Below are 24,818 nucleotides of genomic sequence, written 5' to 3'. Positions count from 1 at the left end.
CGATCAAAATCCTCAGAGGGTAGAGGCTGAAGGTACCATACAGGAATTCTCTTACAAGAGCATGGTTATATACTCTGCTCATAAAGATCAATTTTGCTACAATTTTATATAGGGTCTTGAATGTTAGTATTTTTACAGAATAGGTTAATGAGTATGGTACAAAGAGACTCTGCAAGCCACACTTAGGTATGACTTTCTAACCAGATCACTAATTATACATCTGAGTTTTCAAACAATGTAGGGTAATCACGTTAGTTTCTACTTTTTATGTGAATGCTTAAGCTTAAGGTAGAATTTTTTAAATGAGAGCATTTTAGGTCCTATTTGAAAAGTAAATTGCTTTAGTGCTCAAGGTTTTTGATAAACTTCAGTAATTTTTTTCCCTATAAAAATGAAAAAGATTGTCAATGAAAAATGCCATATTCAAATAGACATACTAAAAAATAAAAGGGACTCAAAACAAATTTTTTTAAAGATTACTTATAAGTCAATACTCACAAGATATGAAATCTCTGAGAAAAAAATGCTTCTTGGGAAAACTTATGAGAACATTAACTATCAACTCACCACGGTATGAAATAAATTTTCACTGTAAAACACCACCTTATGACCAAGAGAGGATTATATACACTTTCCTAAGCAGAGGAAACTACAACCTTTATTCTCTTCTGAGGTGCCTTCTTCTGAAGTGCCTTCTTCTGAAGTTTTTTTTTCCAGCACAATTCCAGAAAAATCTGTAATTACCTAAAGCAATGGGAAAGAAGAAAGAAAATAATAAGTTATGTATGAAAAACCTTTTCATAATGCAAAGATTTGTACAGTCAATTCAAATAATCCCTAATATAAAGATAGGCTATAAAAAGAAAAAGTAAGTCTTTTAAAAATGAGAAACCCTTGATCTTGGGCTTCCGAGATAATAAAAAAAGAAAAAAAAAAAAGAGAGAAACCCTGTGACCCATTAACATTTTAATATCCTATTAACTAATGCAAACTAAATATATATAACTCTTCTTTAACAAACCAACCTACTTTGCCCCCAACCAGTTTAAGAACTAAATCACAGCAATTCATCTGACTGTTGAGTCCTGCTACCCTGAAGTACACACATACTTGGCACCTGTGATAATGGCAGTATTTTTTTATTATGTAACTGCACTTCTTATTTCATACTGAATTGCTACAGAATCTAGAAATTACTTGTTTCATATAGACTTTAAATACATACATAATATATAACTAAAATGAAGAACTTCCAATTTTTAAGAATTTCTAGAACACAGAAACACATTCAAAACCTAACAGAGAAACACATAAGCATTCCTACCTCCAAAGCTTTGTCATACTGTTTGTTTGAAATATATAGTTCAGCTGCTATGTTAACATCTTCCATGGAGACTAGGCCCTGGTGTTTTGCGAAAGCTTCATCAATTATGTTAATAGCAGAAGTAACATCATTGGCTTCATAGTAACTCCTAAAAAAAAAGTAAGTGGCAAAATGGATGAATGTTTACTTAATTCCAATTATAAAACTCATTTCTTGCTTAGGCTATATAACAATGAACGGTGATTTTCATTTTCTTAGAATTTGAGAGGAATATATATTTTCTTAAAATCATAATCAGAACTGATCCAGAAAAAATGTGCAACGTCACTAAAACAGTGTCATAATTTCAAGCATCTCACTCTCCAAAAACTACCTCCTATCATTCCAGCTCATTACCTCTGTAATCCAATACCAAACTCTTCTACCTCAACAGATCTACAAAGCATAGATCCTACCACTTTTTCACCATCACCTGTACTTACTTTCTTCCTTCTCCATGTGGCCCAACATTATAATTACTCCTTTGCACATATCCTCAGTTCTCTTACCCTGCTGCTCTTCCTTGATTAAAATCACTCAATAAAATCCCAAGCCTGGTTAAAATCCAACTATATCCACTCTTCACTACCACCTGCCCAGCTGATCATGCCAACTGGTCTCACTGTAAATTAATGACCAGTACCCTCAAGCAGGTCTGTGGTACTGATGAGCAGTATTACTAGTTACCTATTTCAGCACTTCTCAAACTTAAATGTGCATATGGATCAACTGACTACCTTGTAAAAACAAGTATTCAGATCTAGTAGAGCTGGGGCAGGCCTGAGATCCTGCATTTCTGACAAGCTTCCAGGTGATGCAAATACTCCCAGTCTGTGGGGCAGTAATGTCCTAGACAACTATTTGACATCTTCTATCTTCAAACCTCCAGCAGTCTCCCAGTCCTCACTCTCAGTTGATGACCTTGCTTGATATTTTTACCAAGAAAAGAGAATCAAATCAGAACATCCCACATATATCCAGCACATCTATCTATCTTCTTACCAGTATACTTTGGCCATATCATCTGCCTTCCCCTTTATCAAAGATAAATGATTGTATACATGAAAATAACCCCGAGTTCGATCCCATTCCCTATAATCTACTTAGGGATATTGCTCAGGTAACTGTCCCTTCCCTCACAAATCTTCAATGTGTTCCTCAATTTTTGATTACTCCCATCTAAATAAACTGTAATTTTTCTGAACTTAAAAAATTCTCCCATCCCAACAACCCATTCCTCTGCTCCCTTTGCAAATTCCCCCAAAGTTGTCCATCCCCCATACCATCTCCAGTGCCTCTCCTCCCATTCTCTTTTTAACCTAATCCAATCAACTTTTCCTCTCCCCACTCAGCCAATATTTCCAATCAACTTGTTGCTAAATCTGTCAATTCTCAGGCTGATTTTACATGCTTTATCTGTAGTATCTCACACAGATGATCATCCCTCCTCCTTGAAGTGCTTTCTTCAATTAAATTCTAGAACATCATGTTGTTCTCTGTTTCCTCCTACTTCACTGGCCATTTCCTTTTAGTCTCCCTGCTGTTTCTTCTTCCTGACTTCTAAACATTGAAGTGTCTCCCTCTATACCCTTTCCACCTCCCCAACCCACCCTTCATATTCAATACATCAGAAAATCTTGAGAGCTCAGCCTTCAAAACACATACATAATCTGATTACTTCATACCAGCTTCTGATGCTTCCATCCTGGTCCACGTTACCATTTTCCTTTCTGTGTATCACTACAGTAATTTCCTAACTGGTCTCCATGCTTCTGCCCTTCCACTGTTCAATCCATTCTCAAAAGAGCAGCCAGAATTGATACATTTAAAATTTAAGTCAGACCATGTCACTTTTCCACTCAAAACCCTCCAGTGACTTCGAAACTCATTCAGAATAAAAGCCAAAGCCCTTACAATAGCCCAAAAGGGCTAAATGATCTATTCCTCTGATACCTCTTTGCACTGCTCCCTTAATTCTTCAGCGTCCCTAAACTTTGCACATGCCATTTCCTTTACTTGTGATACTCTTCCCTGAATCTGTTCTCATACCTCCTTCAGTTCACCTTTAGTCAGTATGACCATACCACAGAGAATTAAGTCCATCTCTAATCATTCTATCTTAAAAATAACACCGCCCATACCTCAAATCCCTATTCCTTTTTCCTGCTTTATTTTTCTTCATATCACTTTATCAACATCTGATGTACTACATATTTAGCTATTTATTTACTGCCTATCACCCTCACTAAGCTTTACAAGAGCAGGGGATTTTAAAAAGTTGTTAAATAGTGGATATCCTGGTTTCCTGTATAGTATCTAGTGCCAAAGATATATTCAATAATATTTCTGGAGGGAAAGTAGGGACTGAAGGGAAAGCCTAAACAGAAGTTGCAGTGATAGAATTCCGTGTAGGAAAGACCTTAGTGGCAGTGGCAGACTGACAATCATTAATCATATATAATACTCAAAAAAGTATTATATATAATAGAAGTGGAAAACCAATTTACTATATAGGCCACTAACATTTCACAAAGTCAAAGCCTACTGGACTAACCACTGTGACAGCTACAGATTTAACTAACAGCAAATAACCTGGGAAGACCCTCAGTGCTCATGATATTCCATCAGGGATCAACTTAGGGTTGCCTTCCCTCAACAAATTTCCTAGAAATGCTTTCTAGTAGTCCTATATAATCCATCCCTGGGAGGGTAAGGGACAGTTTCACAGCTAAGCATCATTGTGATAAAGGCCATGGGATTAATAGGGTTAACTCTAATGTACCCTGATGGAGATGGTTACTCCTAGACCAAAATATAATATGATATCTCTAGAATAAAAAGCATATCACAAGGCACTGCTCAGCAAAAATATTTCCTACTTTGTTTTGCCGTGCAGCATACCTGAGAAGTAAATGCAGTAGGGTATATTTAGAATAAAATATATACCACCATCAATAACGTGCCAACTGTAAAAGAAAATTTTTAGTCTTAAAATATTATGTACTGGCTCAAGATAAAATAATAAAAGACCCCAGATCATTAACATTTCATTGGCACATATGCAATAAAAAATTATTGTTTTAATTATTACAAATATACACAATTTCAACTAAGTTTGGAAACCTGAGAACCTACTCATTTTTTTAGGACATGTCCCATTTTTAAACCTCTGAGCACTTGAAATGTAATCTTATATACACAATTTTCTAAGCAATGACACAACTGACTTAGAAAAGAGAAGTAATGAAAATTCGGTACAATCTAAACATACAGGGCTAGGCATGCTGGCTCACATCTGTAATCCTAGCACTTTGGGAGGCCAAAGCAGAAGAAATGCTTGAGGTCAGAAGTTCAAGACCAGCTTGAGCAACACAGCAAGACCCTGTCTCTACAAAAAAATTTAAAAATTAGCCAGGTGTGGTGGCGTGCACCTGTAGTCCCAGCTACTCAAGAGGCTGGGTAAGAGGATCACTTGAGCTCAGAAGTTCAAGGCTGCAGTGAACTATAAACACACCATTATACTCCAGCCTGGGTGACAGAGCAAGACCCTGTCTCAAAAAACAAAACAATAAAATACATAAGGCAAAACACTTCTTGAACTTCAATGAAAAGTAAAGTACTTTCTATTTGAAATATATGTTTTGATTTGCAAAATCAAACAATCTAGGGGTAACTAGATATATTTCGCTCCAAACTTACTTTGCCATATCTCTAGCCAGCTGCATAAAACGTTCGCCATCAGACGGAGACAACAGGTTTAAAATACGCCTGTAACCATCCATGGCCATTTTATGATCACCCATCTGTTCATAAAGGCTTGATCGCTCCCACAGATAACGGACATTAGTAGGTTCATATTTAAGAGCTGAAAAGAAAGAAGTACAAATTATTTATCACAAAAAGGAGTGCATGGTATCTAGGTGTGATCTATCATCTTCTCAGAAAATTTAATAAGCAAACTAATTCATCCATGGAACAAAGGGAGTTATTCTGAATAAATCTATCTTCACAGGAACTTTTGACTAGGTTTGACGTAAGACCAAATAGAATCTGAATCTCAATAGTAATCTTCTTAATGTGGTCAATCTAGTCGGATGTTAATCCTCAAGGAACAGCTTAAAACCAACACTGATCTTGGTGGGAAACTGAAGGTACTATTCATCTACCAAATTTTGTGTTGTATTATCTCACAACATTAAAAAAGTCCCTGATAAACATGAGAACAGCAGAACCCCAAATACTTACCTCTAGAATAAGAGACAATAGAAACAAATTTATTTCAGCCAATATCACACCCCATAGTAGCAAATGCAATTATCAAAAAACCTATTATGTCACATCTTGTCAAAGTGAAAGAAAATTTTTTTAATTACCTTTCGTGTAGCAAAAAATAGCCTGTTTAATATTGTCTTGTTCCAGAGACATTTCTGCCAGTCTAACCCATTCTTCTGTGTCACTGGGATTTAAATGTGCAGCAATCAACTCAAACTGCAATGATTTTTCCATGTCACCTTGGTCCTCATATATCATGGCAAGAGTAGAAAATGGCTCATAAGCTAGAGGAGCTATAACGAATTAAAAAAATAAATTCCATTGGCTGAGAGAAGAGGCTTGAGTTGATGTCAATCCTCTGGTTCAAACTGTGTCTTTTTTTTAAATACCTAAATTCTTCAAATCACTCTAGCAAAATTATACAAACTGTTTAAGGCAAGTTAAAATAAATGCTAGTTATATCTGCTTTATTTTCACACATTTTTAGCATTTTTAAAGCATTGCTTTCTCTAAGCAAGGTATAATTTCATGAAAAATCCTAATCTCTACCACATCTTCTTCATGAAAAGCCCTCTTTGCTCAGGATAAACATGGCTCAGTATTAGCAAGTTCATCCCAATAAACTCCAGTCACATCAGTGGAGCTGAATCTTCATGCTTTAGCTCCCACACCAAGGAGTATGGTATGAATGAATAGATGATACCTAAGCAGCAGCTAAACGGATATCAAAGTGACTGGCTAGTCTACATTTCTGAAATACTGTTTCTGAAACAAAATTGAAAGATTATGAGGTATTAAAGTCAAAGATTTTTGTCAAAAATAATTATAAACTAAAATAAAGGAACAGATAATATTGGAAAGTAGGAACCAAATGAAACATACTAAAGGAAAAAGTCTGTTTAATCTTAAGTAGTAACCTCAAATTCCCTATGAAAATCCAGAAAATTATAATAAGACTTCTAAAAGGACCCTAGTCTAACCAAAAAGAAATGCCAAATTACTGAAAATATAAAAGTTCACTGTATTACAGCTACCCAAACCACTCTGCAGGGCATAATTTGGCAAAATATCAAGGAAACAAAATAATAAATATAAGTAATTAGTTAAAAAAAAAAAAAAAAAAAAACACTATAGGTATCATTCAGTATGCCCAAGATACACCATTTAATTGACAGATAAGATGACAAGTTTAAACTGTCTTTTACCAAAAAATAGATTAACATAATCTAGTACTGCAAGATCTAGAAAACGAAAGGAAAAAAGAAAGTGCAAGTGGCTTTAACATAATATATTTGCCATATTTAAAAAACACTGACATCTCAAAAGTCTAAACCCCTCAACTGAAACATTAAAAACGAACAAAAACAAAAAAGGTAACTGTGAAAATTCAACAAATATTAATCTCATTGAATCATACTCTGAGATTTTCATTTTCTTGTGAAAAATGGCAAGTACCATTACAATTACCCTTAAGCTTCTGAACATATTTTACAAATAGTACTGTGAAGTGTTCCTCCATTTGTTTTAAGTCAGACCCTTAAACTGCTATTATCAAAAAAGTTCCCACAGAAAACACCTTGTCTTATGATTTCCATGCACATCAATATCGCCTCTTCACGTTCTCCTCGAGCAAAACGAATGTTGGCTTCACCCATGAGACCTCTCAGAGCTCTGGGAAGTTTACTCCGAGGCCTCTTTTCCTGTATGGAAGAAAAATGACAGATTAAAATATAGTGAAGTCTTAGATTTCAATTCCAACCATATTAATATAAAATATAATAAAACTGAAATTTTCCTTTAAACATTTTCAGTTTTTTGAAACTCAGAACTAAATGGCTGCAATTTTAATTGACTCTTTAACATTAAAGTTTATACCGCAGAAAAAAGTCTAAAACTGGCCATATATGGACACTCAGTCTTGTAATCCCAGCACTTTGGGAGGCTGAGGCAGGTGGATCACTTGAGGCCAGGAGTTCAAGACCAACCTGGCCAACACGGTGAAAACCCCGTCTCTACTGAAAATACAAAAAATTAGCCAGGAATGGTGGTGCATGCCCACAATCCCGGCTACTCGGGAGGCTGAGGCATGAGATTCATTTGAACCTGGGACGCAGAGGTTACAGTGAGCCAAGATCATGCCACTGCACTCCAGCCTGGGTGACAGATCAAGACTGTCTCATCAAAAAAAAAAAAGTCTAAAACACAATTGCAGGGGAAAAAAGTGGTTAGGAGTTACTAAATTACTAATTAGAATAAGAAATGTAGAGCTGGTTGCTGCAAAATGGATTTATATGCCAGGATTATGATGTAATCTACTGAAGATCCCCCTTCTTTCAAATTTATCTACTCAGAATGAACTTGTTTAAAAAAGTATCAAGTTATAGTATGGACATGGACGTTTTTCTTTTGAGACAGTGTCTCACTGTGTTGCCCAGGCTGCAGTGCAGTGGCGTGATCTCAGCTCACTGCAGCCTCTACTTCCTGGGCTCAAGCATCCTCCCACTTCAGCCTTCAGAGTAGCTAGGACCACAGGAGTGCACTACCAAACCTGGGTAATTTTTTAAAACATTTTGTAGAGACAGAACCTCACTATGTTCCCCAGGTTGGTCTCAAACTCCTGGGCTCAAGCAATTCTGCCTCAGCCTCCCAAACTACTGCAATTACAGGCATGAAACATTGTGCTTCGCCAGTATGGACCTTTTAACAGCAAAACCAAAGTCCATTTTGACATGTGCAATAATTAAGGTTTTGTCTGTGTGTGTGTGTGTATGTGTGTTAGATCCTACCTTTCTGGCATTTTTTTTTTTTTTAAATAAATGGCCCAATTGGTTTAAATGAGCCATTTTGCTTTGACTTTATTTTTATTTATTTATTTATTGCACTTATTTTTTTGAGACAGAGTCTCATTCTGACACCTAGGTTGAAGCGCTGCAGCCTTGACTTCTCCAGGCTCAGGTGATCCTCCTTTCTCAGCCTCCCGAGCAGCTGGGACTACAGGCACACCACCACACCAGCTATAATTAAGATTTTACATAAAAATTATCTAACAGGAAACATAATAAACAAATAACAATAGTTGTGTCATAGTATTTCCTTTCATACCGTTTGAATAGTTTCCCAGATTTCTTTTTCAGTTACTATGTCACAATTACAGATTTCTTTTTCAATTACTATGTCACTTTCTTCATTGTTTATAAATACCAAAGTAACAATTTACTTTCATCATTTTCTTGGTTTCACGATTGAGAACCATCTCCAATACAAATACATCGCCAGCAGTAGGTTGCTCAGAAGTTTCTTCCTCCTCCTCCTCCTCTTCTTCCTCTTCCTCCTCATCATCTTCATTCTCTCCAAGCATGGAAGCAAAGACCTTGTGAACTGACTTACTTACTCCATCTGAAGTTTCTCCTGAGAAAAAAGACATTGATGTTGGGGGGGAAAAAACGCTGTAGAATTCTCAGTGAAAAAACAAGTATTTCCTGAGTATAAATTTTTACCCCAGTAACACCAAATTTCAAAGTAAAAAACAGGAAATGAACATCCTCAAAAAACAAAGAAGAAAGTTATCACAAAGTCATGTATTTTATTCCGTTGGAATAGCTGACTCATCCTTTAGGCTGCATCCAGATTTATAGGCAAAATTAACTGAAATATCAGAAGCACATACAATAATAGGAAAAAAAACAGAAGAATTATTAAGACATAGACCTAAGAACTAAACAAGCCTGGTAGTACGGAACCCTGGTGGTACAGCATAGTGGTTAAAAGGTGAGGGCTCTAGGGCCAAGCTGTCTGGTTCCAGACTTAATCTATCACTAGCTGTATAACCTCAGGAAATTACTGAAGCTCTTCTATAGCTGTTTCTTTTTGCAAAAAGTGTTAATAATTTATAAGGCTACTTTGAGGACAAAATGAGTATGAGTGTGTGTATACACTTAGAATGCCTAGCATATAGTAAAAACCCATTGAATGCTATTATTAGTATTAAAATAGCTTTATTATTTCAGGACTAAAATAACATGACAGTAGTTCATTTGTATCTTAGGATACCACCATAGTATAATATAATGATTTTTGAATGTCAATAATGATGACTTTGAATGATCAAGAAAAAGTTAAGTTCAGAAACCAATTTTCTGTTAAAAGAGACATTGCTATTGTTTGAATCTGTTCCCTCCAAGTCACAAATTGAAATTTATTCCCCAATGTGCCAATATTAAGAGGTGGGGCCTTTAAGACAGACTGGGTCTTAAATCCAATAATAGATTAATCCATTGATGGTTTAATGGGTTATCATGAGTGGGACTAGTGGCTTTACAAGAAGAGGAAGAGAAACCTGAGCTAGTATGCTCAGCCCCCTCATCATGTGATACCCTATATCGTCTTGGGACTCTGGAGAATCTCCACCAACAAAAAGGTCCTCAACAGATGTGGTTCCTCTACCTGGGACTTCTCAGTCTCCCTAATTGTAAGAAATAAATAATTTTTCCCTATAAATTACCCAGTTTCAAGTATTCTGTTACAAGCAACAGAGAACAAAGATAGACATCTAACATATTTCTAGAAAAGTTCCAACAAAATAGTCAAAATTTTAAGTATATATATAGATATATACATGCATATCTCTATATATATTTGTGTTCAAAAACTTTATTTTTTTTGTGTGAGACAGAGTCTCATCTATCGCCCAGGCCAGAGTGCAGTGGTGCAATCTCAGCTCACTGTAGCCTCTGCCTCCCAGGTTCAAGTGATTCTCATGCCTCAGCCTCCCGAGTAGCTGAGATTATAGGCATAAGCCACCGCACCTGGCTAATTTTTGTATTATTTAGTAGAGATGGGGGTCTCACCATGTTGACCAGGTTGGTCTCGAACTTCTGACCTCAGGTGATCCACCCACCTCAACTGCTGGGATTACAGGTGTGAGCTACCACACCTGGCTTTGGTTTTTTTTGTTTTTTTTTTTTTTGTTTTTTTTTGAGACAGAGTCTCACTCTGTCACCCAGGCTGGAGTGCAGTGGTGTGATCTTGGCTCACTACAACCTCTGCCTTCTAGGTTCAAGCGATCCACCTTAGCCTACTGAATAGCTGGGACTATAGGCGTGTGCCAACACACCCAGCTATTTTTGTAGTTTTAGTAGAGACTGGGTTTCGCCATGTTGGCCAGGCTGGTCTTGAACTCCTGACCTCAAATGATCCACCTGCCTCAGCCTCCCAAAGTGCTGGGATTGTAAGCGTGAACCATTGCACCCAGCCTGTGTTAAAAAAAACTCTTAAGCAAGGCGGGCGAATCACAGGGTCAGGACTTCGAGACCAGCCTGGTCAAGATGGTGAAACCCTGTCTCTACTAAAAAATACAAAAATTAGCCAGGCGCAGTGGCAAGCGCCTGTAATCCCAACTACATGGAAGGCTAAGGCAAGAGAATCACTTGAACCTGGGAGGCAGAGGTTGCAGTGAGCCGAGATCTCGCCACTGCACTCTAGCCTGGGTGACAGAACAAGATTCCATCTACAAAAAACAAAACAAAACAAAACTCGTAAGCACACTCATTTAAGTGAAATACTTCAGATGCCAAAGATGCTGTATAAACGAGTCATAAGGATCATATTCAAGAATTTGGGAGAAAAAAAAAAGAATTCTGAACATCCAAAACAAAGATGAAAAGAAATGTGTAAAATTTATCACAGGAAAAAAGAAGAAAAATTGTATGATCCATCCTGATAAAAAGAAGCATTTGATAAAATCCAATACCCTTTCCTAATAAAAATTCTTAGTCAACTAAATACGAAAGGGAGTATCTTTCATTTCAAGAAGAGTATCTATAAAAATTTTCCCCAAACACAGTTAATGGTGAATTATTGAAAGTTATTAAGAATGAGACAAAGTTGCCCACTACCACCACTTCCGTTCAATGTTTTACAGGTGGTCCTAGCCAATGTAATGAGAAATAAAAGTCATAAAGATGTCAAGGAAAAAATAAAATTATCATGTCACAGATGACATGATTATATACATAGAAGACCCAAAACAAATCTATATACAAATGATAAGAATACATTTATTTAGCAATGTTGCTGAACACAAGATCAATATATAAAAATTACAGTTTCATGTATGAGCAACAATGAATTGAAAATGAAATTAAAAGAAGACCCTATCTTCACCATGTGTAAGAAACGTGTCAAGAGCAAGTATTTAGTGGTGTATTTAGTACTGTCCAGAGTAAAAGGACAACCCTAGTGGCCATATATTTCAATTAGCAGACTTTGCCAAAGCTTCTTCAAAACTGACCCCTTCTGCTCTGAATACATGCTCATACTTACCAAGAGTCTTGGTAGAGTTGTGGGACAATTCCTTCCTACGAAATTAGGAGCTTTATATCTTACAAGGACAGATGAGATTATTTGAGCAGAAGCCAGCCAGTCCTTGTGTGCCTGACTGCTCATGATGAGCCTGAATTGGACTCAGTTTGCCCCTTTTTGAGGGCCTGATGGCTAGCTTTTGGAAGCAGTTTTAGGTAAGAGGACAGACAGGCACCCACTTGTGCCTGCTGCTATAGTAGCTGCTCAAACACCTGATGACAGAAGAGCAGCTCCTCCCTCAGCAGATAAGGAAAGACCCACAAATTGTTAGAACAACTTCAGCTGCCTTTTGTTTCCTTCAACATTTAAGTTCAGGGTACACGTGCAGGATGTGGAGGTTTGTTACATAGGGAAACGTGTACCATGGTGGTTTGCTGCACAGATCATCCCATCACCTAGATATTAAGCCCAGCAACTATTAGCCGTTCTTCCTATGCTCTACCTTCCCTACTCCAACAGGCTCCTGTGTGTGTTGCTGTGTGTGTCACCCCCTTTTGTCCCTGTATTCTCATCATTCAGCTCCCACTGATAAGTGAGAACATGCGGTGTTTGGTCTTCTGTTCCTGTGTTAGTTTGCTGAGGACAACATCTTCCAACTCCATCCATGTCCCTGTAAAGGACATGATCTCGTTCCTTTTTATCAGCTGCCTTTTCCACCCCACTTTCCTGACAGAATAAGAAACTGCAACCCCCAGTTTTCCCTCCTCTTTGCCCCTTTTTCCCCACTTGGCCCATGGAGGTAGGAACAAAACTTGTTTATTTTCTGCCATACTATAACTGTGTGTTCTCTGGGTAAATGCTTATTTGTTTAGAGGGAAAAGGGAGTTCGACACGAACCTGACCAACATAGTGAAACCCCATCTCTATTAAAAAAAAACACAAAAAAATTAGCCAGGTCTGGTGGTGGGCACCTGTAATCCCAACTAATCCAGAGGCTGAGGCAGGAGAATCGCTTGAGCCTGGGAGGTGGAAGTTGCAGTAAGGTGAGATTGCGCCATTGCACTTCAGCCTGGGCAATAAGAGTGAAACTCCATCTCAAAAAAAAAAAAAGAACCAAACTCTACTTCTAACCCCTAGAACTAGACAGTTGTTATCAATCCCTATACATGAAGCTACATTCTAATTGGCAGTTCAGCATCCCAAGTAACTTGATCTGGTAGTAAATGGATACCCTGAGACATTATCAGCATTCTGATCCCCCAAAAAGGGTATCGATCACTGAAAATTAATAAATTTGCTTATTGGCTAATTAACAAGGCTACAATGAATTTAATTAGTCTGGGTGCACTAACCAAATTTAATATCTGGACATGCAAAGCTGAGGACTGGATGCTAGAAAGAGGTAGCCTACCCAGACACCTGTGCTGTGTGTGAAGTTCCACGTGGACAACCAACTTACATTTCCATCTTATCTCCCTATAACTAAAGCAGTGGTTTGGAAGCCACTTTATACTGAAGTGTAATTCATTACAATTTGAGGGAGTATAGTCTGGAAGTGATTAGTTACTGAGAGGCCCAATTAAAAAAATAATGAATCTTAAAAAGCTCCAAAATATATATTGATGTCAATTTAAAACACTTTTCCAACACTAGAGCTCACAAAAAAAAAAAAATAATAACCATCAGGGTATTCAATAACTTGACAAATATTTATTGGGCACCTACTATATACCAAGCATCATGCTCCTGATAAACCAAGTAATCAACAGAATATCACTGCAGTGAAAATACAATGTTTTATTAAATTACTTTGCTTACATACTCTAAATATTCAATGTAGGCAGCACATAATTTTAACATACCTTCATTGACATCTTTATCTTGGGATTTGGTAGAGTTAATTCCTGATGATGATGGAACGTCAGAGTCATCGGGATTTTCTTCAGCTGATAGCTTTCCTTTTTCCTGAAGACTCTGTGATTGAAAATTACTTAATGATTCCAAAAAGTAATGAAGACTTAGCTCTCCCCAGCCACAGAGTATCTGGTTCTAGTCCTAGCTTTGCCACTCAGGCATTTTGTGACCATGGGTTGGCAGTTTATAGAATAGGGCATTTGCCTCATTTTCTATTTCTACAAAACTTGAGCTGTAACACATACACAGTAGGTGGAATCTAAGTTTGAACACTATCAAAGCATTTCAAAGTACTTAGATCTTATCCTTCAATCTGTCATTTGTAAAAAAATAAATATCTTAATAATTTCACTAATGAACACATTGTATCCTAACATTTTAAATAAAAAGATGTCTTGGTGGCTCACACCTTTGTAATCCAACCACTTTGGGAGGCTGAGACAGGCGGATCCCTTGAGCTCAGGAGCTGGAGACCAGCCTGGTAAACATGGAGAAACTCTGTCTCTACAAAAAATACACAAATTAGCAGAGTGTGATGGCTAACCCTGTGGTCACAGCTACTCAGAGGCTGAGGTAGGAGGACTGCTTGAGTCCAGGAGGCGGAAGTTGCAGTAAGCCGAGATCTCATCACTGCCCTCTAGCCTGGGTGACAGAGCGAGAGGCTGTCTGAAAATTTTAAAAAAATGAAATAAAGATGAGTACCTACTAGTCGCATGAATTATGAAAGACGCTACCAGCAAACTTCAAAAGGGTTAATTAATTTTCTCTTGGACTTGAAGCAAGAATGTTCAAATATTTCTTTCTGCCTTTTTTTTTTTTTTTTTTTTGAGACAGTCTCGCTCTGTCCAGGCTGGACTGCAGTGGCACGATCTCGGTTCACTGTAACTTCCGCCTCTTGGGTTCAAGAGATTCTCTTGCCTCAGATTCCCGAGTAGCTGGGACTACAGGCGCGCACCACCATGCCCAGCTAATTTTTGTATTTTTAGTAGAGACGGGGTTTCACCATGTTGGACAGGATGGTCTCAAACTCTTGACCTCGTGATCCGCCCGCCTCGGCCTCCCGAAGTGCTGGGATTACAGGCGTGCGCCACCGCGCACGGCGAAGTTCAGATATTTGTAAGTACAGGGAAAAAGATATGCGTGAGGATTATCTTCTTATCGAACAATACTTTTTTGTGGACTATTACTTCATTCCAGTGGGAGACTCCTCAAAAACAGGAGCTCAATCGTTCCAGTTCAGAGAGACACTGAGGCCTAAAGAAGAGAGGTGAGCTGCTCATCCACCGTCACAAAACGACTTGTCTCTACTAAAAATACAAAAAGTTAGCTGGGCATGGTGGCGCGTGCCTGTAATCCCAGCTACTCAGGAAGCTGAGGCAGGAGAATTGCCTGAACCCAGGAGGCGGAGGTTGCGGTGAGCCGAGATCGCGCCATTGCACTCCAGTCTGGGTAACAAGAGCGAAACTCCGTCTCCAAAAAAAAAAAAAAAAAAAAAAAAAAAAAAAAAGCTAAGACTAGAACCTGACACTGTGACTACAAACTCTTCTCCCCACCTCCCATTTAACTTACCAGCATTAAGCTACTCCGAAATAAAAACGTAGTATTAGGGGGGAAAAGAAGAGGTTACCATCAAGACAAAAGCTTTCCGGTGGGGGAAAACGTTTTAAGAAGCTTAGCACAGGGATGAGGGGTGACAACCGGAGTTTCTCTAAGATAAAGAAGAAGCTGCTGCAAGTTCCCAGCCCGCCCCATCACAGCGAAAGCGGTCGTCTGGCTCCCCCACACCTAAGTGCAGTAGGGCAACGAGAGTGAAGGGCACCGTGGCCTAGCATCGCCTCACTTTCTTCTCGCGGGTTTTTCTCTCTTCTCTCCGCCGTTCGAACTCCTCGAAGGAGATTTTCCCTTCCAGGTAGTCGATGAGTTCCGGACTGAACCCCGACATGTTTGTAGGCTCTGTCAGTGCAGCCCCAAGAACCCTGACAGAGAACCGGAAAAGCAGCGCCTTCCAGACGCTACCTCGCACCGGGGCAAGCAAGAGCAGGAAACCGGCGTCCTTCCTTGAAACCCGCCCGGTCTCCGCGGTAGCCGCAGCACTCGAGTTCCGCCTACGTGGCAGGCCGGGATCTACTTATGGGAGGCGCGACCCAAGCTGCAGTGCTTTAGCACAGCCCACTCGTTCGGCCGTCTCTCTCAGCTCTCGTTCCAGATTATTAGATAGCCACTTTAAAAAGTGCTTTGAATATACTTTCTTTAATCTGGATAATTTCCCTCAATTCTTCATTAAGATGTTCGTTTCATTCTCCCATTTTCTTTTCTGAATGTTCTTTAATTTGGTCGCTGCTGTGTGATATGTTTTTCTTAATTTAACCATTTTTTCTGCCACGTGCATGTTTCACTTTCCAGTTCTCCCCTGCCACAGAAAGCTAAAATTCTCCCTCAATATATACTTTAAATCCCACTCCCGAAGGCCGGGCGCGGTGCGGCTCACACGTGTAATCCCAGTACTTTGGGAGGCCGAGGTGGGCGGATCACTAGGTTAGGAGTTCGAGACCAGCCTGAACAACATGGAGAAACCCTGTTTCTACTTAAAAAAAAAAAAAAAAAAAAATACAAAAATTAGCCGGGCGTGGTGGCAGGCATGCCTGTAATCCCAGCTAGTCGGGAGGCTGAGGCAGGAGAATCACTTAAACCCAGGACACTGAAGGTTGCAGTGAGCAGAGATTGTGCCACTGCACTCCAGCCTAGGCGACAGAGAGACTCTGTCTCAAAAAACAAACAAAAACCACTCCCACCAGTCCCCACTTCCTCCCCACGCCAGAATCCTCAAACTCTCCCTCTCCTCAAACTCCTTCTCAGTCTGTAAATACATTCACCTGGGCTTCCTGTTCCACCTGTCCCAAGTTTTCTTCCTTTCCTAACAGCAAACTTTCTGAAAGAAGCAAATACTTGACATGGTTACTATGCATTATCGCCCATTTGCTATATAACAAGAACATCAGCCATCTACTGTTTTATATATATTACATACATATCTCAAAATAATCCTTCTTTCAAAGCGGATGTTATTCCTAATGCTACGATCTCTAATAAGTAGTAGAGCCAGGATTTGAACCCTGGTCTCTGATTCCAAGTCCCATGCTTGGAATTATAATATGCTGCCTCCTCTGAATGGCAGTCTTTCAACTTCTACACACTCCTGTGATTTATATTTTCCCTTGTATTTATTATCTCTCTATTTGTCCAATTCTAGAGACACTAGCTGTAAACATCTTGAGAACAGCACTAGCTGCTGCATCATTGTAAACTCTACTGTATGGCCTAATAATTAGTGCTGAAAACACATTTGTGAATTAAATAGGATGGAATTGAAAGTGCCTTTGGAACTGTGGGCAAGGGAGCTGAAGTAGGGGAATGTAGCTCAATATGAAGCTAAGGTTAATCACAAGTTACAGGGAGAGTATCACCTAGCCATCTTTATGAAAATCTAGGTGATGATAAACAGCATAAGGATGGGAGAATGAGGGGCCAGGACCTGCAAGAGCGGGACTGCCAAGTGAGAAGAAAATATCTCACAGCTAGAAGTCATCCCCTTTCTCTTGAGGAAGGATCTTCAGAGTCCTACCTGGGTATAAAACATGGAAGGTGAGCAGGGTGGAGTGTGTTAAGGTAATCTACTTAAACCACTTATAGGGAAATTCTCCCCTAAGTTTTCCTAGACAGTTGAGGAACTGTGTCTAAGAGGAATTTAGGAGTCTCCAGTTCTAACTCTCCTAGAGGAAAAGAAGATAAATCAAATGAGGAGGGATGGTTACTGTAAGGAGAATACTCTCCTAACACCCAAATGGCTTAGACTATGTTGTCTTATTGTTGGCTATCTGGAATATGGAAATAACAATTCTGGAGATATAGATTCATGTTATGAAGAACAGGAAGCAGTGAATGAGGGGTAGGAGGGTCGGTTTTTTTTGGTTTGTTTTTTTGTGGGTTTTTTTTTTTTTTTGGCTATGAAATACTTTAAGGATATAAAAGTTATTTTAGAGATCAGACTGTTGCAAAATATCTTGAAATTTCAATCTTTCTGTTTCTCTTTCCCTCACTTACTTGGAAGAGATTTGTCCCCAATGAGTCAGAGGTATCCACATTACCTTGAGATGAAGTGGAATAGTTATGGCAATAATAAAAATACATTCGGCCTTCTTTTGAGATCAAAATGGAAAGTCTGAAGGAAGCAGAACATTGAATTTTTACCATGACCATATAATTATAATCATACATTCTTCTTGCCAGGGAAAAGAGCCATGTGGGATGGGGTGTGACCCTATGTGTGAGACTATTTTTCCATGGCTCTTTCATTGTTCTCCAAAACTTTGTGATAGCTTTATTCTAGGCTAGCTTTCCAAGGCTGTTTTCAAATCAAACAGACTTGAAAGGTAGAGTTATTGTCTCCTTCTGGGGCAGGGAGCAAATCTGTTTTCTGAACAGTATAAGAAATGTTTCCTTCTGGGCAAAGTTTGGGCATGTTCGATAGCAGTCCCATTAGAAGAGTGGGGATTTCCTAAGTTTGGAGTTCCTCAGCTTTGGCACAAACCCACTTGTGCCCAGCATACCCCTGGACCCACATTCACATGGCCCCCTTGATACTTGGAGGAGTAAGGAAAATTGATGTGAGTGTAAAATTCATGTCGCTACCTGCCATGCTATCAGTAACAAAGTCAGTTGTCTCAGACATAGGTGTCTCATGTATCTGCCAAGTTTGATAGAAATGTAGAAGGCTAGCGTGTAGCTTGCAAGTAGGATAAAAGCTCACACTCTTGGCAGTTCTTGGTCACCCTAGATCTGGGGCAGGGGACAATAGGCCAAGTACTGGGGAATGGGGTACTCATTGAAGAAGAGCAGAGGCTCCTCTCAGTGTTGAGTGATTGCCAAGGACCTACATAGAGAAGTACCAGAGACTCCTCCAGAGTCTAAAACACCCGCAGAACATTTATTTGCATTGGAGCAAACACTAAATTTCATCTATGTTCTAGCAGTAGTTCTCAGCCAAGAGCGAAAGCAATTTTAGAAATGTGTGTAGGGAGGGTATTGTTTGTTTGAGACAGAGTCTTACTGTGTTGCCCAGGCTGGAGTGCAGTGACATCATGATCTCGGCTCACCGCAACCTCCACATTCCGGGTTCAAGTGATTCTCCTGCTTCAGCCTCCTGAGTAGCTGAGACTACAGGCGTGAGCCACCATGCCCGACTAATTTTTGTATTTTTAGTAGAGACAGAGTTTCACCATATTAGCCAGGCTAGTCTCGAAATCCTGACCTTGGGTGATCTGCCCACCTCTCCCTCCCAAAGTACTGGGATTACAGGTGTGAGCCACCACGCCCAGCCCCCAGGAGATTTTGATTATCAAAATGATAGGGCAGATCTGAGGGAACTACTAACATAGAGTATCTGGGGACCAGGTGTGCTAATTGATCACGCACAGTGATAATTTGGCTTCCCCCTACTGCCAATAGTATTACCATTAAGAAACTCTAGTCAGTGTGAGGTATGGGCTTCCATCCATAACAGTTTTCCAGCTGAAGGATGAATGTCGCTGCTCCGAAACTTTGCAAGCTCATAGCTAAATGTCCCGTATGAATGCCCTTCCTTTTCAAAGCCCTGAAACTGATAAGCATTCCCTTTATGGAGGTCTTAACACCCAGAGCAGGGATAGTAGTGAGAAAGGGAAAACCAGCCACTAGTACTTGGAACTTGACAGTGGTGAAAAACTCCCTACCACTCTACCATTTATATGAATAAACTATACTATTATGAGGAATAGCTCAATCAAGAATTACTTACATTTTTTAAATGACAAGAAAAAAGTTTTGACATTAACTAAAAGGAGCTTCCATTACTGTGTGAAGACTGGCTGAATAGCACATGTTTATTTCAATTCAACAAATATCTATTGAACACTTGCTCCATGCTAGGCATTGTACTAGGTGCTGGGGAAATAAAGGTGAATTAGATACAGTCTCTGCTCACAAACCTCACCACTCTTCAGGAGAAACAGACACATATACAACTAATTACAATAGAACATCTTAAACCAGACACAAAATCTCTTCTTGCACAAATATTTTCTCATATACAATAGCAATAATCCACCAAAAAAGTCATAGTAAACTATTTTAAAATGCACAGACTAATGTCAGGACAATGTTGCATTTTTAGCACATCATTATAGATGCGGCTATCTATAAAGATACAGGAAAATTAGCTGTTCCAAATGAGAATATGGGAATCAGAATAACTCAGCATGAGCTACAGTAAGGAGGGCAGGGGCTGGTTGGAAAGAGAGAAGATCACCTGTTTCTCCTTTTCCTTACTGAGGAGGTTGTGTATGGGAGCAAGGGCTGGGGCATTGCTAAAATATTTGATGTGGCACAATGTCCACCTCTGAATATTTTGGCAAAAGCATCTTCGGAGGCGTTGACAACTTCCAGAATCCCATGTTTGTTGTTGTTTGCTTCCATTTTAACTTAATTGTGGCTGTTTATCACTTGCCCTCATTTCTTATGAAACTAAAACTGTGAGGTCTTTTAGTAGTATATGCTGATTGTGGGGATGCATCTTCTTTTTAGGGAAGGAAGACAAATTTTAAAACCAACCCCCATCATATATAATGAATTTTACTATAGAAAAAGTGAATGTATCACTTTCAAAAAATATATTGGTTGATAAAATATAATAAATGTAAAAGACAAGTTTTAAAAACAAGCTTAAAGAAACATCTAATTTAGAAGATTATAATCTCTTTTCAGTTTGTGATGTGTTTGTAACTCCTACAAATACATGCAGTGTTCTACATCAATATTTATGGTTATACAGGAAAAACACTCCATAAATATGCATAGAAATCATAGTTCCAGCTATTTATATGTAAATCTGGAAATGTGGAATAAAATCATTACAAACGGAAATATAAAAATGAAGGGAAAAAAATCACAAAAGTTTAGCTATGATAGTGGTTGAATTTTTGTAATGAGAAGCTTCATCTGTAGTTTTAAAATAGCCGGACACCTGAAAGAACAAGACAATGTTATAATTAAATAGAAAATGAAGACTACAAGATCATCCCAAAGACCCCAAAATCAACATGTTTTAATGAAAGCTCTTTTTGTCTTCATTTTCTCACCAGAGATAAAAGGAACATAGAACTCATAATTATGAAATATACTCCAAATCAGAAGCTTTGTTTTGTTTCATAAAGTTAAATAATTCCTGTTCTTTTCTGATACCACCAATCGGGTGCTTTATCAGTTTCCTGCCCTTAAATATTACCTCATTCTATGCTCACATGAAAGTATTTATTTGATATTTTCTATGATACTTTCTGTAAGGTAGAAACTAGTATCTGTAATTTACAGATGAAGAAACTGAGACTTACAAGCAATTTATCTGCCTTTTACTAAAGGAGGTAGCATACTATTAATAACTATTCTCTGATACCCTAAGACCAAAGTGTAAAAAATAGTCAAGAGAAAACTTTATTAACATCTTACTGTTTTCTTCTATTTTATTTTCTCATTTTAGAACACTATCTAAGGGCATATTCCACATGGTAAGTTATATGTTCTTTTTAGAAGAGCAATTATTATTATTATTATTATTATTATTATTTTGAGACAGAGTTTCGCTCTTGTTGCCCAGGCTGGAGTGCAATGGTGCATTCTCGGCTCACTGCAATCTCCGCCTCCTGGGTTCAAGCGATTCTCCTGTCTCAGTCTCCCAAGTAGCTGGGATTACAGGCATGTGCCATCATGCCCAGCTAATTTTTTGTATTTTTAGTAGAGATGGGGTTTCACCATGTTGGCCAGGATGGTCTCGATCTCTTGACCTCGTGATCCACCCGCCTCGGCCTCCCAAAGTGCTGGGATTACAGGCATGAGCCAGCACGCCTGGCCGCAATCATTATTTTTTAATCATCACATTTGAAAGAACTAATAATGCAAACCCTTTCACAAACATAATAAAGCACAAGAGAGGTGTGCTTCCTCAGAATTTCAAAATTACACTTGTGGAAGAATGGGAAAAGATTTTAATTATGAATCCATTCCCTTTATTATTCAGCTAAACAAAAAGCTAACAGACTGAAATCATAAAATATTTGCTTGGAATGCACCATACTTGTTCTTTGTAAATGGTAAGTATTGGTTTGATAGGAATACTAAAATAATAAGAGCAATGAAATTCAAATCCTTTTTCTATGAGAAAAATGCCATCCTTACTACTAGTCAACCTTTTCTTCCTATAGGTGAGGAGTTCAAGCTCAAATATATGCATACTACTTTATCCCCCAAAGAACCATTCTTTTAACTTTTAATTCCCATTTAACACAACAACTCAATTTGACATATTTCTTTATGTAGATTTTCCACACAGCTATATCACCTTGTCTGGAAAAAGATATAGGTAAGAATATGGCCATGTTGTGAATTTAATAATCCTATTAAGAGGGATCATTCTATCATTTTAATATGTCTCTCCCTGGATAACTATGCTTAAAAAATCAAAACTGTCATTTCTTTTTAAAACAGGACTGTGAAATACCTGCCTGAAACAAATCCAAATACTTAACAGTGATGAGTATAAGCAGAATTGAGCACTTATTTCTGTGAAGAAATAAAATCATTTTTCAAATAAATACTTTCAAAATACCTACTTTATGGCTGAATTGTATGTTTGGACAGATCCTGTGAATAAAGGGCAAACTTTTACCTGGGCTCAGAAGAAACTTTCAGCCTTTGAGATAACTGAGAAAGGAGTTTTTCTGCTCTTCATAATCTGCAAATGCAGAAGCAAGAAGTTCTGATCGGAAAGGGAGAGGCCTAGGGTTCTCATTCATGGGGAAAGGATTTGGAAACATTGCAAGATCAAGACCTCTGCCCTTAAAATATGCCTGAAGGCTTCTGAAAAACTAAAGAGAGAAAGAAAATGTTCATTGGCAGATATAAATGAAACACCTAAAATAAAAGTGAAATTTTTTCCTCTATTTTTCTCCTGAATTGAATTTAAGGCTAACCTAGGAGGCAAGAGGTTGGAAATCAAAATCCAGAAATACAAGTACAAGCTTCAGCTACTTCTCCTCCCCTCCTCTATGCCTTCTGACATTTCAACCCTAACCAAGCTAATTTACCATTCTTAGTGAAAAATGAAGGAAGAATATGGAACAGCACCACAATTCAAAGATTCATTGTGAACTATCTCTGAGTACTAAGGTCAGAGATGAAACTGAATTCCATAATGAGCAACTCAGTATCTCCTCTTCCTTAAGATGAGATCTCTGTTGCTACTTTCTGCAAGTTTCTTTTCAAAGTTTTTCAGATTTCAATTAGGAAATGAACACAGATGTGCAAAGTGCTACTTGCTTTGATGCAGGACAGGTAAAGCCCAAAACTGGGACTTAGCCCAGGAGGGTTCTTGGCTTTGCCCAGAAAAGAATTTAAGGGCAGGCTGGTTGTGGTAACAATCTTTTATAGAAAGGTACTGTTCCTGCCAGAACAAGGCTAACTCATAAGTAGTGCACCCAGAGTTGACAACATATGGGCTCTTAGCAACTGTGTTTATATGCACTTTCAAATATATGCAAATTAAGGGATGGTTAATACAAATAGAAGAGGGTTTAGAACTTTCTAGGAAAGAGGTGGTAACTTCTGGATCATTGCCACGGAAAGGAGTGGTAACTTCCAGGTCGTTGCCATGACATTTGTAAACTGTCATGGCACTGGTGGCAAATCATATCCAGAGCAATGAGAGCAGATAGGGATCACTTTTGTCACTATCTGCTGGTTTCATCCAGTTTTTTCACTTTATCCTCTCTGGACCAGATCCTGTTTTGGTCAGCAGCTGTGACCAGAAAACAAATCCTGCTGGTCTCTTATCTCAGTTTATTTTAATCCTATGTTGTTATATTTCACATCATTCACTTTAGAAAAAAAAATTTTGAAATAGTCATGTCAACATGTTTACTGTATTTGGCATATTGTTTTCAAGAGAATGTTTAGTGATCTTTTGAATTCTATTTTCTAGATAACTGTATGTTAAAAATATGCCTAGTAAATTGATAACCCATGCAGGGTCAACTTTCAATTTTTGCAATTGAGCTTGGCAATTACTATTTATATGGTAACTTGTTTTATCATCAGTTCAATCTAAGCTGCGCAAAAGCAATTCCCTGTTACACTCTTGATTTTGTATATGTATTAGAAGTCAAGGCTACAAAGTCAATGTGTATATAAGATCAGTTACAAATGAAATACACTATGTGTGTATAAGATTGTTTCCAAATATAAATTTGTTTCTCTTTACAGAAACAAATGTAAATTGGCCAGAGAAATAATAGGTTGCCAACCACTAGGGTAGTAAAATTCTGGTCCAATCCTGTTGGAGAATCTTCTCAACACTTGGTAGCCCCCTTTCCACTATGCTCTGGAAAACAGAATGCTGTGTGCATAAATCCAAAGAGGCATTAGTTCTAACCTGAAACCCAGGCCCCAGGTATGTTCTTACCAAATCTCTGTTTCTGGAGTTATTGAGTGGCTTCCATTTGTCTTCATTTCTTAGTGTGGCTCCATGCACATGCCCAAGTAGCACCAGGGCAACACATAGTAGCAGGAGAGGTGCTGTGGTCATGGTGGAGTGAAGCTGAGTGAAAGAGGGGACCGGAGAGCTGTCCATGGTCACTGAGAGATGGTCAGGGAAAAGAGAAGGAAAGATGAAACATCTATAAAGGCAGACAAGGAAGGAGAAATAGCATACTGGTTTATCTAAGTTTTACAGCCATCTTTTTTCCATATTGACTTCTAAATGAGGATCCCCAAATCCAACTGATTAGCTTAAAGTAGCCCACAATGATGAGAATGTTGTATATTGATAGGCAAAACAATTATGAACATAACATAGAAAGTCTGAGTATGTCTTTTTCATCTTTGA

General features: G+C 38.4%; 2 protein-coding genes across 3 annotated transcripts in view; both read right to left on the bottom strand.

Moving 5' to 3' along the window:
• The window catches only part of GTF3C3 (general transcription factor IIIC subunit 3), a 42,548-nt gene extending 26,658 nt beyond the window's left edge, over positions 1 to 15,890 (bottom strand). Inside the window, exons 1-8 of one of the 2 annotated variants that reach the window (XM_012454055.2) lie at positions 15,690 to 15,890; positions 13,798 to 13,909; positions 8,853 to 9,043; positions 7,212 to 7,335; positions 5,737 to 5,928; positions 5,063 to 5,228; positions 1,325 to 1,472; positions 657 to 744 (exon numbers count right to left, since the gene is read on the bottom strand). In XM_012454055.2, coding sequence (XP_012309478.1) covers positions 657 to 744; positions 1,325 to 1,472; positions 5,063 to 5,228; positions 5,737 to 5,928; positions 7,212 to 7,335; positions 8,853 to 9,043; positions 13,798 to 13,909; positions 15,690 to 15,791 — 1,123 coding nt within the window. In that variant the 5' untranslated portion in view covers positions 15,792 to 15,890. Of the gene's footprint in view, positions 1 to 656; positions 745 to 1,324; positions 1,473 to 5,062; positions 5,229 to 5,736; positions 5,929 to 7,211; positions 7,336 to 8,852; positions 9,044 to 13,797; positions 13,910 to 14,258; positions 14,529 to 15,689 lie in introns of those variants that run through there. The other variant, XM_064373216.1, reaches the window with a different exon arrangement.
• A 3,868-nt stretch (positions 15,891 to 19,758) lies between these two features.
• CUNH2orf66 (chromosome unknown C2orf66 homolog) lies at positions 19,759 to 24,537 on the bottom strand. Its single transcript, XM_064372834.1, has 3 exons — positions 24,396 to 24,537; positions 22,605 to 22,803; positions 19,759 to 20,906 (listed from the first exon to the last, which is right to left on the bottom strand). The coding sequence occupies exons 1-2, from the start codon at positions 24,516 to 24,518 to the stop codon at positions 22,624 to 22,626; spliced, it is 303 nt and encodes a 100-aa protein (XP_064228904.1). The 5' UTR covers positions 24,519 to 24,537; the 3' UTR covers positions 19,759 to 20,906; positions 22,605 to 22,623.
• Positions 24,538 to 24,818: the final 281 nt, after the last annotated feature.

The sequence above is a fragment of the Aotus nancymaae genome, unplaced genomic scaffold, assembly GCF_030222135.1.
Source record: "Aotus nancymaae isolate 86718 unplaced genomic scaffold, 86718_ANA_hifiasm-v0.15.2.pri h1tg000008l, whole genome shotgun sequence".
Lineage (NCBI taxonomy): Eukaryota > Metazoa > Chordata > Mammalia > Primates > Aotidae > Aotus > Aotus nancymaae.
Note: the sequence above shows the minus strand (reverse complement) of the source record. Positions and strands in the feature narration are given on the sequence as shown.